The 14,796-nt window shown below is 33.9% G+C and overlaps 2 protein-coding genes across 2 annotated transcripts; both read right to left on the bottom strand.

Moving 5' to 3' along the window:
- Positions 1 to 677: 677 nt before the first annotated feature.
- On the bottom strand, positions 678 to 3,767 carry LOC114412340 (flavonol synthase/flavanone 3-hydroxylase-like). Its single transcript, XM_028376183.1, has 3 exons — positions 3,254 to 3,767; positions 2,347 to 2,674; positions 678 to 1,151 (listed from the first exon to the last, which is right to left on the bottom strand). The coding sequence occupies exons 1-3, from the start codon at positions 3,706 to 3,708 to the stop codon at positions 939 to 941; spliced, it is 996 nt and encodes a 331-aa protein (XP_028231984.1). The 5' UTR covers positions 3,709 to 3,767; the 3' UTR covers positions 678 to 938.
- An 8,776-nt stretch (positions 3,768 to 12,543) lies between these two features.
- LOC114411154 lies at positions 12,544 to 13,269 on the bottom strand. Its single transcript, XM_028374911.1, has one exon. The coding sequence runs from the start codon at positions 13,267 to 13,269 to the stop codon at positions 12,544 to 12,546; it is 726 nt and encodes a 241-aa protein (XP_028230712.1).
- Between the last annotated feature and the right edge of the window lie 1,527 nt (positions 13,270 to 14,796).

The raw sequence follows: 14,796 nt of genomic DNA, 5'->3' as shown, positions 1-14,796 counted from the left end.
CTTGTTTTTCTTAACTCGGAGATAACATTGATTCATGATGCTTAGTGGAAACAAAGAACTCAAATGTTTTAAGTTCTTGAGGGCTGAACCAAGAGATGCTCTTCTTGATGTTGATGATGCATAACATTGTTGTAGACAACAATGTAATTGGTAAATGGTAATAAAATAAGGGTTAGTAGATCAAAATAGCACCTGCATCCAAGCCAACACCTTCGCTGGTAGAAGTTATATGGAATGAAACATGATTCATGATGCTTAGTGGAAACAAAGAACTCAAATGTTTTAAGTTCTTGAGGGCTGAGCCAAGAGATGCTCTTCTAGATGTTGACGATGCATAACATTGTTGTAGACAACAATGTAATTGGTAAATGGTAATAAAATAAGGGTTAGTAGATCAAAATAGCACCTGCATCCAAGCCAACACCTTCGCTGGTAGAAGTTATATGGAATGAAATATGAACTGCAAAAGTTCTATGCACCGAACCAAAAAGTGGCAAAGGCCACACTAAAATTGAATTAACGAGAATTTCACTTAATAACCATTAGCAGTTAGAATGTTAGCTTCGCAGTCATGTTTGCAGGATAATAAATACTTTTAATTGAATAATTAATTAAAGGAAAAATGTTAATGTACTATGATACTAAAAATCAAAAAGCATATGATAACAAAAGTAAAATTAGGCCATCAAAAAAGTGCATACGAATCTCACTCAGTGACTCTTAATGAAGTAGAACAGGAATATAGCCTTATTGTATTCTTAAGGAATATGGCATGTACCAAATGCCAAGGGGACAAAGCCCTGTTTACTTCAAAAGCATAATAGAAATTAGCTACACTTGTTAACCAAAATGGAGAGTTAGCTCCTACTTTGTTATCCTCCATCATGGCTTACAAATTTATTTCACCGTGACAACACAAGTGATGATGTTTTGGTCCCTTATTGGGAAAGCTTATTGAATTTGCGATAACGATACTCAGCATAGGTTTTTGTTGAAAACTTGGGTGGGTTCTGATCATTGATGAGAGAAGGAAGAGGCCCTATCACTGCCTGATGTGGAGGCGCAACAAACACTGCCCATGACATGCGATTTCGTTCCTTATTCACCAAGCTTCTATGCAGAACACTCTTGTACTTTCCGTTACTCAACACCTATCATAAACCCAAAAAAAGAGAGAAAACCAAAAGAGCATCTTTAATTAGAGTTGAGAATGATGCTATAGTAATTCAATGTTTAACACTGTAGTCTCAACATACTTTCCATTGTTGGAGAAAACTTGAACTTCAAAATCACCGTTTTCTTTTATCTTTTTTTTTTTAGTAAATAGGCAATTTAGTCCCTGACTTTGTACCCATGTTGCATATTAGTCCCTAACTTAATAAAAAAAATTTAAAATAGTCCCTATCTTTTGCATAAGTATTGCAAAATAGTCTTTCCGTTAAATTTTAAAGTAACACTGTTAGTGAGATCAATTTTAGTGCTATGTCATTTGATGATGATAGAATGAGTGACTTATTCAAATTTGATGGTTCTGAACCAATTGAGACATATATACGAAAAAGAACTCACACACACTTGCACAAATAAAAAGAACAAAAAATTCACAGCAACAACCTTATCCCTGTAGTCATCAACACCAATGGGCGAGGTCTGCATAACCATTCTCTTTTCCTCTTTGTTTTCTCTTCAATTACCATCAATGCATCATTCCGGGTTTTGATTTTTTTTTTTTTGTGTTTTGAATAGGAAGAGAAAAAATCAGAGGAAAACAAAGTGGAGGAGAAAAAAGCAAATGAAGAAGAAAAGAAAGAAGAAGAGAAAAAATCAGAGGAATCAAAAGATGACAAGGAATCCAAGGAGGAATCTGCGCCGCCAGAAATCGTGCAAGGCACAACCTTTGCAATGCATGGACACTTTAAGCACGATTTCTGACATCTTTTAAGCTAAGGACTATTTTGCAACACTTATGTAAAAGATAGGAACTATTTTGAATTTTTCATTAAGTTAGAGACTAATATGCAACAAGGGTACAAAGTCAGGGACTAAATTACCTATTTACCTTTTTTTTATGTACAATAGTTGTACTGAAGTTCTAACTTAGAATCTTGTATATATTACCTTAACTACCACTACTAGGCCAACTCTAAGTTGTTTCTTTTTATATCTATCATTTTATAAGAAAATTTTTATTTATATATCTTTGTAAAATTTAAAAATAGCATTAATTACTACTTCCTCAATTATACTTTTGTGAAAAAAAGGAAAGAACAAACACTAGTATATGAATTATCAAAGTAATATATAAGAGAAATGAATGATATATTAAAAACTGTTGCACTACGTTACCTCAAGTTGATCACCAACATGTACCATGAGTGCATTTTGCAAGTAATTGACCGCAACCCAACTATTCTCCTTCCAAACTTGGAGGCCTGGAACTTCGTTTGGGACGAGTATGGTAAGGGCACTCATGTCAGTGTGAGGTTCAACTCCCAAAGCTAGATGTGGCTGTGGACATGGTGGATACATATTTATCTTCATTTCTAACTCTATTTCTTCATCTCCCAACCTGGACTTTAAAACCTTCCTCTCTAAGCCCAAGCCTTCGGACAGAAGCTCCAAAACCTTGTTTGTTACCCTTAACATCTCCTTGTTGTATTCTTGTGTCACTTCCCTGTCACACACATAATAGTGTAAGTAATTACAAATTGTTTCTTGGCTCAAGATATACATTTTCCATCCATTTTTTAATTTAGTTCTTAATTTACAAAAAAAAATATTGTAGTTCTTTACAAAAGTAATATCTTGCATCATCTTATTGGTTTCTTTAGAAAATCTATTAGAGATAAAGAAAATCAACTTTATGCACTTAATATAAATAAATAAATAATAGACGAATAAAATAAAATAAAAATAACGGTTTGAATGTTCAGATTAAAGATAACTTTTCCAACAGAAACATAATTTGATAAATAAACTTTTTGTATGAACATGGTGTTTATAACTACAACCAACAACAAAGCATGCAATAAACTAAGAAGTCTACGTTTAAGTTTTAAGTTTCTGCTGAATTTTTTTAATGTTTTTGAGTTGGTTAATTAATATATATTGGGTAACTTTCTCAATTATGCTATATTAACTGGGGAGAGAAAATAAGTTACAAGGGAGGAAATATGTGATAAGTATATTGAGTTTCTATATTTTTATTGTTACAAACACCAATGCAAAATCAATTACCATGTATTATGGATACCTGTAGGAAGAAGGGTGTTTCGGCCACATGTCATAGTTGACCTTAGAAGGAGGAGCCATTAGATGAAAAAAATAATCAACCCACTCCACCTTTTCTTCAAGGTTTTTGGTCATTTTTGTGCCATATCCCTCAAACTTACCTTCGGAAGAGTCATTTGCATAAGCCTCTTTCTCTTCTTGAGGGAGGGCAAAGAACTCCTTACCAACCTCTTGCAAACGTTGGATCAATGTTTGTGACATACCATGGTCGGTTATGACGAAAAATCCCCACTCAGAAGCAGCTTCAGCTATTTCCTTCACCAAAAGATGATGTGACTGAGACAGTGAGATGAGAGGCACAATGACACCTTCTATGGCTTTGGTGTTCTCTGGCCTTTCATTGGCTGGACGGATGAACTGGGGTGGAAGCTCCTTGAGCTGGTTCAAAGACAAGGTTTGTATTCTTTCCACTTCCATTATGAGCTAATAATTAATGAATAGCTAGGTTTGTTATAAGGGGATGTATCAATATGCATACACAATGTGGGGGGCAATATATAATTAAAGATATATTCACCATCTTGCACTCAGTTAACCATTTGACCATTTGTTGTGGTGCCTTATCTAACAATCAAGCTAAATCTAACAATCATTCAGTTGACTTGCCACTATAATTTGAATTTCTCTATCTCTCTATGCATGCATAAACATATTTTTATATATAAATAAAAACTGATGGCTTAAATTTTGGAGTTACAATAATAAAAAGGTGATGGCTTCATTAGAGTTATGTATGTATAAATTTCTGCCATCAGTTTCCTTTAGCAACCGAATACTTTTATGAATACATTAATTAAAACGGATGGCTTAAACTTAATGACATGTTTGGCTTGGGGTGAATACTTTTTTTGTTTGGCTTAATTGTAAAATTTGTCTTTCTATTTTGCATATTACACTAAATAGGTCCCCCTATTTTTTAATTCACCATTTGAATCCCCCTATATTTTAAAATACAATTTTAACCGTTGATGTTGATCAATATTTTCTTAAAAAATAAGAATTAAAAAAATGCTTTAGGAGTGACTAGATCCATGGTCCTTAAAATAAGAAACACATTCTTTTATCACTACACCCAAGTACTTATTTGAATATTTGGGGCAAAATATAGTATTAATATAAGTTTTATCCAAAATAGTTCAAAATTTAAATTTTATTCTTTTTAAATTTATTAAATTTTTATAATCTTATATATTATATTTTAAAATATAATATATAAAATTAAATTCTATTTTCACATAAATTAGAATATGTATATTTATATAAGTTTTATTTATTTTATATATTATATTTTTATAATCTTATATATTTTTATCAAATTATTAAAAAATTATTTTATAAAGTAAATATATAATATAAATTTTATCTTTAATGTATATTTTCTTTACATAAATTATAATTTCATAAACTGACAGTATTTTATTATCTTTTTAATATTTATATATGTGATTTAATGATAGTATTTTTTTACCTATATTAAGATATTTTTATTATTTATTATAATATTATTTTTTATTTATATTTAAATTTATTTAATCAGATACGAATTTTTTAAAGAATTAAATTATATATTAAAGATGCTTAGTTAAATAAAATAATAGTATTCTCTATTTTTAAAATATTTATGTGTGTAATTTATTGATATTTTTTTATCTATATTTAAATAAATAACATGAATATCTTAATTTAGATAAAAAAAAATATTGTCACTAAATCACAAGTATTATTTTAAAAGATAAATATAATATATTAAATAAAAAGAAAACTTATATAAATATAAATATTCTAATTTATGTGAAAATAGAATTTAATCTTATGTATTATATTTTAAAAGAAAATATTATTACTTCAAACACCATGGTTCTATTCCTTCCTTAAGTATTTTTTAAGTTCTTATTTTTTAAGAAAATATTGGTCAACTTTTAGTCTAGTCAATGTTTAAAATTTAACGGTCAACAGTTAGTACGCTTAAAATCAAGGGACTAAGATAGTGTATTTTGAAATATAGGGGGACTCAAATAGTGAATTAAAAAATAGGAGGACCGATTTAGTGTAATAGGCAAAATAGAGAGATGGATTTTGCAATTAAGCCTTTTTGTTTTTAGGTTAACTAAGGTTTTAGTCTTGAATTTTTTCAAATTTCAGCTTCTAGTCACTAAACTTTAGTTTTTTTTTTTTTAAGTTTTTTCTCATCATAACTTTTAGTCTCCATTGTTAGCATGCACCATTAAACGATGAAGTAGTGGCTTATGTGATAACCACATGTCAAATTATCTTATGTGAATAATTTTTTTTTTACGGTTAAAAACTACCAGAAATTGCATGAGGTCATATTTTGAAAGGTTTTATTAAATGTTTTCTTAGCAGCTTTTACACGTTATAAAATTGCTTCTCCAACCTCTTACAGAATACACACAAGGTAATTGATGGGATATCAACATCAAAGAAGAACATAGAAAAATTCATATTCCAAAAACCTTCAACCTAAAAAATGCAACAATAAAAATCTAATCAAACAAGGTAATTAATGGATATCAACAATAGGGAAGAACATCGGAAGATTCAAATTCCAAAAACCTTTAACCTAAAAACACAACAATGAAAACCTAAGCCCGCACGCACTCAATAATTCCTCAAAGAAAAACACCATCGTCACAAAGAAAAATCTAACACCGGTCAACCTTAGGTTGCTGTGGTCGACGACAATAGCAAACCTCGCAAAGAATTCGCATGTGAAGCCCACATCATGAAACTCTCTTTGCTTCGCTTTCTCCACCCTCGTCAACCACCGCCCCTTCTCCAACATCCTCACTGCCCACCACCAAAAAGATCCAAATATTTTTTTCTGATTTCACACACACACACACACTACCAAGATCATTTTCAATAAGAATTATATATCCATATTTTAGTATATTTTGAAATGTTTATGTTATATCATTTTTAATTTATATCAACAAGGTAGCAAATAATTTTGAATTAATATGAAATTTTGCATGTGATTTTTATTCATATAAAAGGTATAGCATAATATAATAGTTGTTAAAATTACACTAGTTTAATTTGATCTCTTCTCACACACACACATATTAAGACTCCTGTGAGAATACTGTCTTAAGCTTGACAACTAACACTACTAGAAAATAGGCTTTCCACATCGATTGTTTTTTACTTTTAGCATCAATTTTTAACCGATGTTGAAACTATCGATGTTAACATTATCAATGTTAACATTGGATTTTAAAAAACCGATGTTAACATATACTACACAACAACGGTTATTGCCAAAACTGATGTCGTATAGTAAGAAATATATATATATATATATATATATATATATATATATATATATATATATATATATATATATATATATAAGCAAAAATTGCAAAACCAACATCAGTTTTGATTAAAATCAATGTTGTAAGGTACATAACAACATCGGTTCTAAAAAAACCGATGTTGAATTGTGTAGTTTGAAGCACTTTATACATCGATTCGGTTATGAAAAAAACGATGTAGAAAGTGCATTTATAATATCGATTTTTGACAAAACCAATGTTGAATGTGTTTACGACATCGGTTTTGGCAGAAACCGATTTTGTAAGGACACTTTTTACATCGATTTTAAACCAACCGATGTTGTTTTATCTAAATTTTTTAAATATTTTGTTGGTTTTACAATAAACCAACTAGAATCAATTTATATAAAAATATATTAATTTTAAATTAAAATATTTAAAAATATTATTTTAATTACAATATCACATTACTTACAATCTCATAATATTAATCTAGAAACAAATTTAAATGATAGTTATCAAACTGTAAGGTATAACTTATCATAAAGACCTCAAAATTGAAAATTGACAAATAGCCTATGAGACATAACAACTACTCCCTTTCATTCAAAATATACATTGTTCAAGGTTATTCACTCATAAGGATCAAGAAAATTATAAAATAGTATCAATAACAATACACATTTGACTAACTTATCTTCATTAAAAATACAAATAGTATTGTCACTTCATTAATATTTTTTTTTATCATTCTCCAAAAAGTAAATTAAAGGATAAAACCAAAATTTTCTATATTTATAGGGAGTAAAAACATATTTAACCTAACCTTTCTTTTCTATATTTATATCCAAAGAGAACCCTATATGTATAGAAGACTTGAACAAAAGAATAAAACCATAGTTTTTGGATGTGCTTTCTTTTAATTGAATTTTTAAAAATTGCTTCATTATATAATAGAAGGGAGAAAAACATCATGAAATGCCTAAAGTGAATCTCATTACTACTTACCTGACATTATCAAGCTCAAAACAATGAGGATTTGCATAAAATCTAAAGGAAAACCAGTAGCTATTTGGAAAGCAAGTAAAAGTAAAGCAAATTATTTAGAAAAACACAAGAACTAAAATATAAGAACCAAGCTAATGAAATGAACTTGACTCAACAAAATATCTAGCTCCTTTATCAGCTCAGTCATTCTTGAGAGATCCTTTGAAGCCAAATTATGCAAATATTGATGAAAAGGCCCATAAATAAAGTTAGGAACTAGTGATTAAATTCCAGAAAATTGCTTGTATTACACAAATTCAAAATTTTTATTTTAAATAACATAAAGAAAAATATGCATATTTAACAATAATGACCAAGAGAAACTTAAATAGCATGATCCAACTGTAGAGGAGCAACAATAAATTAAAAGTTAACATTTTAACATATTGATCCCTTTATTTAAAGGGAAGAAAGCAAAATATTTTTCTTTCAGCTTTTCATTCATTATTAATTTAGTGAAGAATATTTGAAATTTACATAATATTATGTTTGATAACTTGAGAATCAATTGCAAAACAAGTTTAATTTATGAAAATTCAGATTATAATATATAAAAAATAAAAAATATATGAAAACAATTAGATTATAATATATATTAATAAATTAACATTTTTAATTTAAATTAAAAATGAGGAGACAATGACACATTGAGTTTACGGAGTAATTAGAATAAAAAAATATATGTACGTTAGAGTTTATCAACTTAAGAATGGAAAATTCTTTTATACTATATATGAAAGCTAAACTAATACCGTACACAAAGTCTATTAACTTGAGAATGGAAAATTGGATGTGACCTCCAAAAATTGCCTGAATCTTTTTTAACACAAGAAAATGTCATAGAACTTTTTTCAAGCCCCAACAACAATACCAATTAACATTAATTGCATGTAATTTCCATGCATAGGTTAAATCAAACAATTTTTTTTTCACAACTCCCCTTTGGCAATTACCTATACGATCAAGATCTAGACTTGCTACACCAACTGTGCATATAAAACTAAAAGATTCATTCAACATACTCACTAAGACACAAACATCAACGCTTAATATTAATTGACTGTGTAAAAAGGGTGAAGAAGATAACTAACCTGAATGAGATCAAAGAAGGAAATGGAAAGTGTTAAAATTTCCCATCACAACAAGCTTCTAAATTTTATTTATTTTTCCCAGTTTAATATATTTTCAATAATTGAAAAGTGTAGCTAAGCGCGCATCTACCACTAAGCGCGTTTAGCGCGACAGAAGAATCTGGCAGGGCATCAACATCAAGGCCGTGTGCTAAGCGCGAGATTAGTGCGATAAGCGCAATAGGTGTCTTCAACCAGGCTCAGCGCACGACTGGCGCAAAGCCTTAATCCACTTATACGCGCTAAGCGCGAGGGTGGCGCTAAGCGCAACGTCGCGAATTCAGAGCCTATTTAAAGCCTGTCTTGTGCAGAATTAGGCTACAGACTTTAAGCAAATGATAGGCACAGATTCCAGAGCACACCACAGTGCCTATTTCGAGAAAAGAGCTCTAGAGGTAGCAAGAGGAGCAGCTTTTGCAGAGATACCTAGGTTTTGTAAGCTTATTATTGTTAGGGTTTCTTCTGTAACGGCTAGCTAAACACCCTAGTTGGGGATTTCTAATGAACAGCTGACATAAATACCTAATATCTAATTGATTATGTTTTCTGTGTTCAATGCTTCCTTCAATGCTTAATGTTTGTATTCTTTTGGTTTGATCATCCATTTGTGTGCATAGCTAGGTGACTTTAGCATTGGGAAATGTATTGTTGCCTTAGAACTTGATTGAAGCAGGATCGAAACTTAGTCTTACGAGAGGGATCTGCGGATTAAGTTTTGGTTTTAATTATGCTGTTACAATAATGTTGTTTAGTCTAGGCCTAGTCTTACAAGAAGGATCTGCGGATGAAGCTTAGGCTAAATTAGGCTAAGCTTTCGTTAGCTGCTTGAGCTGAGTCTTGTCTTACAAGAGGGATCTGCGGACGAAACTCAGTTTAAGTTAGTCTAAACCTAAAAGGGTTGTCTCAATTGGGCCTAGTCCAACAAGAGGGATCTAAGGACGAAGCTTGGATTGATTCGGTCTAACGAGGGATCAAGGTTTAGTAATTTAGGCTACAACATAGAACACAAGAGCATGATTGATTAGAGAAATATATTTATATGTTTTGCAACCTACCCTTTGGCGGGAGGGCGACGCGAGAGCTCACGGGTGCGTCTTCCAAGGGAGGAAGGCACGCGGGGTCGCCACCAACGTTTATTCAAGGAAAACGTCAGAAAAACCGGAAAGGTGTGGTCTACAAACTTTAAGTATGAAAGGTTCGGGAGTTGTTTTTACGCACGGGTAAGGTATTAGCACCCCACGCATCTGTCACAAAGGACGGCAGCCTTTAATCAAATGTTCAATATCATGTCTTCAATTTGTTTTATTTTCCCTTTTTTATGTTTTTTTTGCTTTTTATGGGTCTTTTGTATTTTTTTATCTTTTTGTGGTCGACATGGGTGCTTCCCTCACTCCTACGTATCCTCAATTGCGATGAGGAAATCAGACCTACGTAGTTCTTTTAGAACTAAACGTTGGTTAAGTTGTTTTTATCTTTTTTCGCAAGATATATTTTAATTGAACAAAGGTCATTTAAGGTGTTGGACCATTAAACGATCTTTTGATTTTGAAAGGAGAGAAATGTTAAGGCGTTGGACCATTAACGATCTCTTGTTTTTGAAAGGAGAGAAACGTTAAGGCGTTGGACCATTAACGATTTCTTGGGGTGGTCGACAAAGGCGGGGCTTTTGCTCCTACGTATCCTCGATTTGTGGTGAGGAACTCAAACCTACATAGTTCTTGCAAAAAGCAGTAAAGTTATGTGTTGATTTTATGCTTTTGAACGGTCCATGTTAACTGATAAAAGCAAAGAGGACCGTTTAAGGCGTTGGACCTTAAAACGGTTTTGAGTGACTTTTGCGGACAAAGCTTGATTTATAAGTTGATTTTAGCCTTAGCTTCACTTTGGTTATTAGTCAATTCATTCAAGGAAACTTTCAAAGAAAAATGTCCGATTGGCTTTTTTTATTATTTTATTATTTTTTTTCCAAGATATTTTGATTATTTTATTATTATTTTTCTTTTTTTTTGTTTAACCGAGATTACAGTGTGAACGATCGGTTAGATTTTGCTTTAACAGTGATTAAACGAGATAACGGCTTAAACGATCGATTAAAGCTCGTTAAAAATGGAAGAAAAGAAAACCAAAAGTGAAAGACATAGGGTTAGATTTTGCTGATGAAGGCAGCCATCAAGTCCTTCCAAGAACGGATCTGGGAAGTTTCCAAGTTAGTATACCAGGTGACTGCCGCCCCAGCCAAAATTTATTGGAAAAAATGCATTAAGAGCTTCTTGTCTCTGGACATTTGATCCTTCATGGCCTCCATGTCGGCCTTCATTTGCTCTTTCACTTCTTCTATCTCACTCATGATTTTAGTTTTGGCATGGGTTTGATAGGGGTGCCATAAAGCGCGTTCATTCCTTTTGGTTATTACGTTTACTTTGACTACGACTACTAAACGAACAAAATGCAATGAGTAATGCAACAACGAATTAAACATGAATGCATGATAATGATAAGTTGTCGAAGTATTGAACCAACGCAGAAATTTCAGCAAAGACATAGGGTTGAATCAAATCTCATTTTCTTTAAGAGACAATATCGTTTATCTTGTCAAAGTCAAAGAATAAATACAAACACCTCAGCGGTTCCTAATTATGTGGGACATCAACTCGATCATATGCTGACAATAATCGAAAAGCCCATGAACTTCCTCGAGACTTGAGTACACGTCCGCCATTTCCTTGGCTTTGGCTAACAGCCTTGGAAGCTCTTGACTCCCATTCAGGGTGAAAGCGAATCTATCCATCCACATCATAGCTTCTCCATGTAATGAATCTATCACTTTCTTTCTTGCTTCCTTTCCCGCTTGCAGAGTCGATACTTTTGTGTGCTCATCCTCTAGCCTTTGCTCATGCCTGGCAGCTAGGTTTAACTTCTCTTTATACTGGTCAATGATTGTCCACATATTCTCTTCCATCCTACTCAACTGTTTGGTCAAGCTCCTCTTCGACCTTTGACAAGCCTTCAACTCGTCCTCTAATATCATACTTGCCACCCTTGACTCGTCCCTTTCGGCCCTTCGAAGCTTGAGTTTGCTGTTGCTACCCCATAAAGCCCCTCGGAACATGTTTCGACCCCATTCTTCTTTTCAATCCCTCTTCATTTCTCGTTCTAATGCTTCGGCTGTGGCCACATTGACATCCCTTAGCTCATCACATTTTTTCCTGAACCTAATGGCGGTCGTCTTGAACTTTTCCTTGACCATTCATGTTCTTTCAAGTTCCACTTTCAAGGCTTGCACCTCTTCGCTTTCCTTAGGGACTTCAGCCTCTTCCCCACTTGAAATCTTTAGCTTCAGGAGCCAAGTTATCCCTTGCGTCCTAGCCTTCAACCATTTATGATATCCGCCAACAACATCGTTGCTACTTCCTCTAAGCTCCTTATCCTTTCTTTGCACCACATTCCATGATTTTTTGACTCTTTAAAGCATTTTTGCATTAGGGTCACTGAAACCTCGTGCGATGAAAGGTGTGATACTCTCTTTCGATGGCGCCCCTCTCATAGGGTAGCCTAGTTGTCTTATGGCAAGTACGGGATTATAATTAATACAACCCCTCGTTCCCATCAAGGAGATGTTTGGGAACCCTTCACATGAGCATAAAACTCTGGCCCCTCCTTCCTTCCATCGAGGGAACCAATTAACGGACACCCCTACCATACCTGCCAAGAGTTCTTCCCAATTTGCTTTCCCTTTCTTGACACACATGTGATGACCTTGTAGGGGACAGACGGGTCTACTTCCATGACGAAAAATGTGAGACCAGCCATACATAAAGAGCGGGTGTGCAATAGACAATTCTTTTGTTGTTCTTCTCGCATCTTCGGTCAAATATGTCATAAGCGTCGGCCAAAATAGCAATGACCAGACTTTCCTTGTTGTGGTGATAAGTAAGAAAAGCATCGATCGCTACTAGATCCACTAGCCCATCCACATTTGGAAAGAGGGCGATCCCGAACACCAACAGTGCTAAAACATCAACAAATGAAGTCCACTCTCCTTGATCTGCCAAAGCTTTTTCTTTCTCTTCCAAGTGCTTCCTTGGTATCCCAACCACCCCATTTATGTTTTGTTTTGCTCGGTCTAGCTCTTGTGCCAAGATCTTGACCACCTTTGCTACTCTTGCCATGGAGGGGTATAACCCAGAAAAAAAATACGACTTCCTTCCTCCTAGTGGGCATCCCAAGATCCCTTCAAACTCTTCTACGATTGGTACCAACTGAAAGTCCCCAAACGTGAAGCACCTTAGTGGTTGGTCATAGTAATGAGTGATGGATGTGATGGCTTCCACGGAAACTTCTATCATAGCCAAGTCCCAGATTTTTCCATATGTCTTGCGGAAGGCTTGACGTTGAACTTGATCCATCTGCTGCCCTAACTCTTGCAAACTGGCTACTTTTAGGCTCTTGGTTTTGACATGATAGAACCTTTTCTTAAAAGAGGGTGTTTGGTTCAATCCCATATTTGCTAGAATGAAAAACTCTCTTGAGGATTAGTCCAATAAGCTGGCCTATTAGGAAGGCTTGCTCCTGGGACTAAGTCTATTTGGTGTTCTATTCCCCTAAGAGGAGGTAACCCAAGGGGTATCACTTTGGGAAATACATCACCAAATTCCTGTAAGAGTTCTTGGAACTTTAGGGGAATGGTCTCAAGTGTGGGAATTATGGGAGTGCTAAGGGAAATCTCCCTTGATAGGAGAAGTTAGAAAAATTGCTTGAGAAGAAGAGCTCTTTTAATATCTTCTTTTGTTGCAAAATGACTCTCCTTTACAACTTTCTTAGAGGAACACCCTTCCTCTTTTTTCTTCTCCTTGACTTTTGGAGCTAAGGCCTTACAATCTTTTTTTCTTTTGTTTTTCTAACTTTTCCTCATCCCTCTTGTCCTTCATTGTAAGTTGATCCCTAGCTACCTGTGAAGGTGTTTGTCGATGTAACACAAATTTAGTGCCAAGATGGATGGCCTTCCTAAGAGAATATGCCTTCCCTCCATGGGAACTATATCACAAATAACTTCATCCTTATATGTCCCAATGGAGAAAGGTACCTTTACTTGTTGGTTAACTATCATTTCCCCTTGCTCATTGAGCCATTGAAGTTTATAAGGTTTTGGGTGGGGAATGATAGTGAGGTTCAACTTGGAAACTAATCATGTGCTACAACAATTGTAACAAGATCCACTATCCACAATGAGAGAACAAGTTTTATCTAAAATTTTGCAGCTTGTATGAAAGATGTTCTTTCTTTGGGATTAGGATAGATCACAATATTGGCCTCCAAGGAGCCTTCCAATCATTAGGAGGTCACCTTCTTCATGGCAGTAGACTTCCTCAGTAGACTCTTCACCCCTTGCTTCATCTTCACTTCCACTAGAAGAAGGGGAAGAAGTAATCTCCTATTGACTACTATAAATGTCTCAACCCCTCATAATCATGGTTTTCTTTATGGGGCATTGAGAGGCAACGTGACCTCTCCCAAGACACTTGAAGCATTTAATGTTGCTAGTCCTTGCTCGGGAACTAGTCTTACGGGTGGGTTTCTCTATGGTCTTACCCTTATCTTCCTTGGGTTTTGAAGGTGTAGCCCCCAAAATTCCTTGTGCTTGGTCCTTCCTTGGATAAGAGTGACATCCATAAGATTTTTAAGAAGGCTTTCTTTTAAGTTGTTGCTCCACTCTTATACAAAGTAGGACTAGCTCATCTAGGTCCCTATATGGAATAAGTTCAACCTTGTCCCTCACTTCCATATTAGGTGTCTATTCTTTATTAGTTATTCTTTGATTTTGTTGATATTTGTTCTTAATTCATATTTGTCTTCTTTTATTGTATTGGATAACCGCTGTGTCTGTTAGTATTTTATATGCATAGATCTCCCACAGGCAATTTAGTTCCTCTGGACTTAGAAATTGAAGCTACATTGAGAAGGAACAGGGTCGAGAGGAGAAGGAAACTTCTGCAAGACAGAACAGTTGCATCCATTCTTGAGGAAGAAAC

The sequence above is a fragment of the Glycine soja genome, chromosome 5 (assembly GCF_004193775.1).
Source record: "Glycine soja cultivar W05 chromosome 5, ASM419377v2, whole genome shotgun sequence".
Lineage (NCBI taxonomy): Eukaryota > Viridiplantae > Streptophyta > Magnoliopsida > Fabales > Fabaceae > Glycine > Glycine soja.
This window is presented reverse-complemented; position numbering and strand designations above follow the sequence as displayed.

What these genes read in the sequence shown, in the direction of transcription:
- LOC114412340 (XM_028376183.1), bottom strand. Translation starts at nt 3,708, where the DNA reads ATGGAAGTGGAAAGAATACAAACCTTGTCTTTGAACCAGCTCAAGGAG. An exon ending in AAACACCCTTCTTCCTACAG is followed by an intron (nt 2,675 to 3,253) that starts GTATCCATAATA and finishes TGTGTGTGACAG; the next exon opens with GGAAGTGACACAAGAATACA. An exon ending in ATGTTGGTGATCAACTTGAG is followed by an intron (nt 1,152 to 2,346) that starts GTAACGTAGTGC and finishes GGTTTATGATAG; the next exon opens with GTGTTGAGTAACGGAAAGTA.
- LOC114411154 (XM_028374911.1), bottom strand. Translation starts at nt 13,269, where the DNA reads ATGGGATTGAACCAAACACCCTCTTTTAAGAAAAGGTTCTATCATGTC.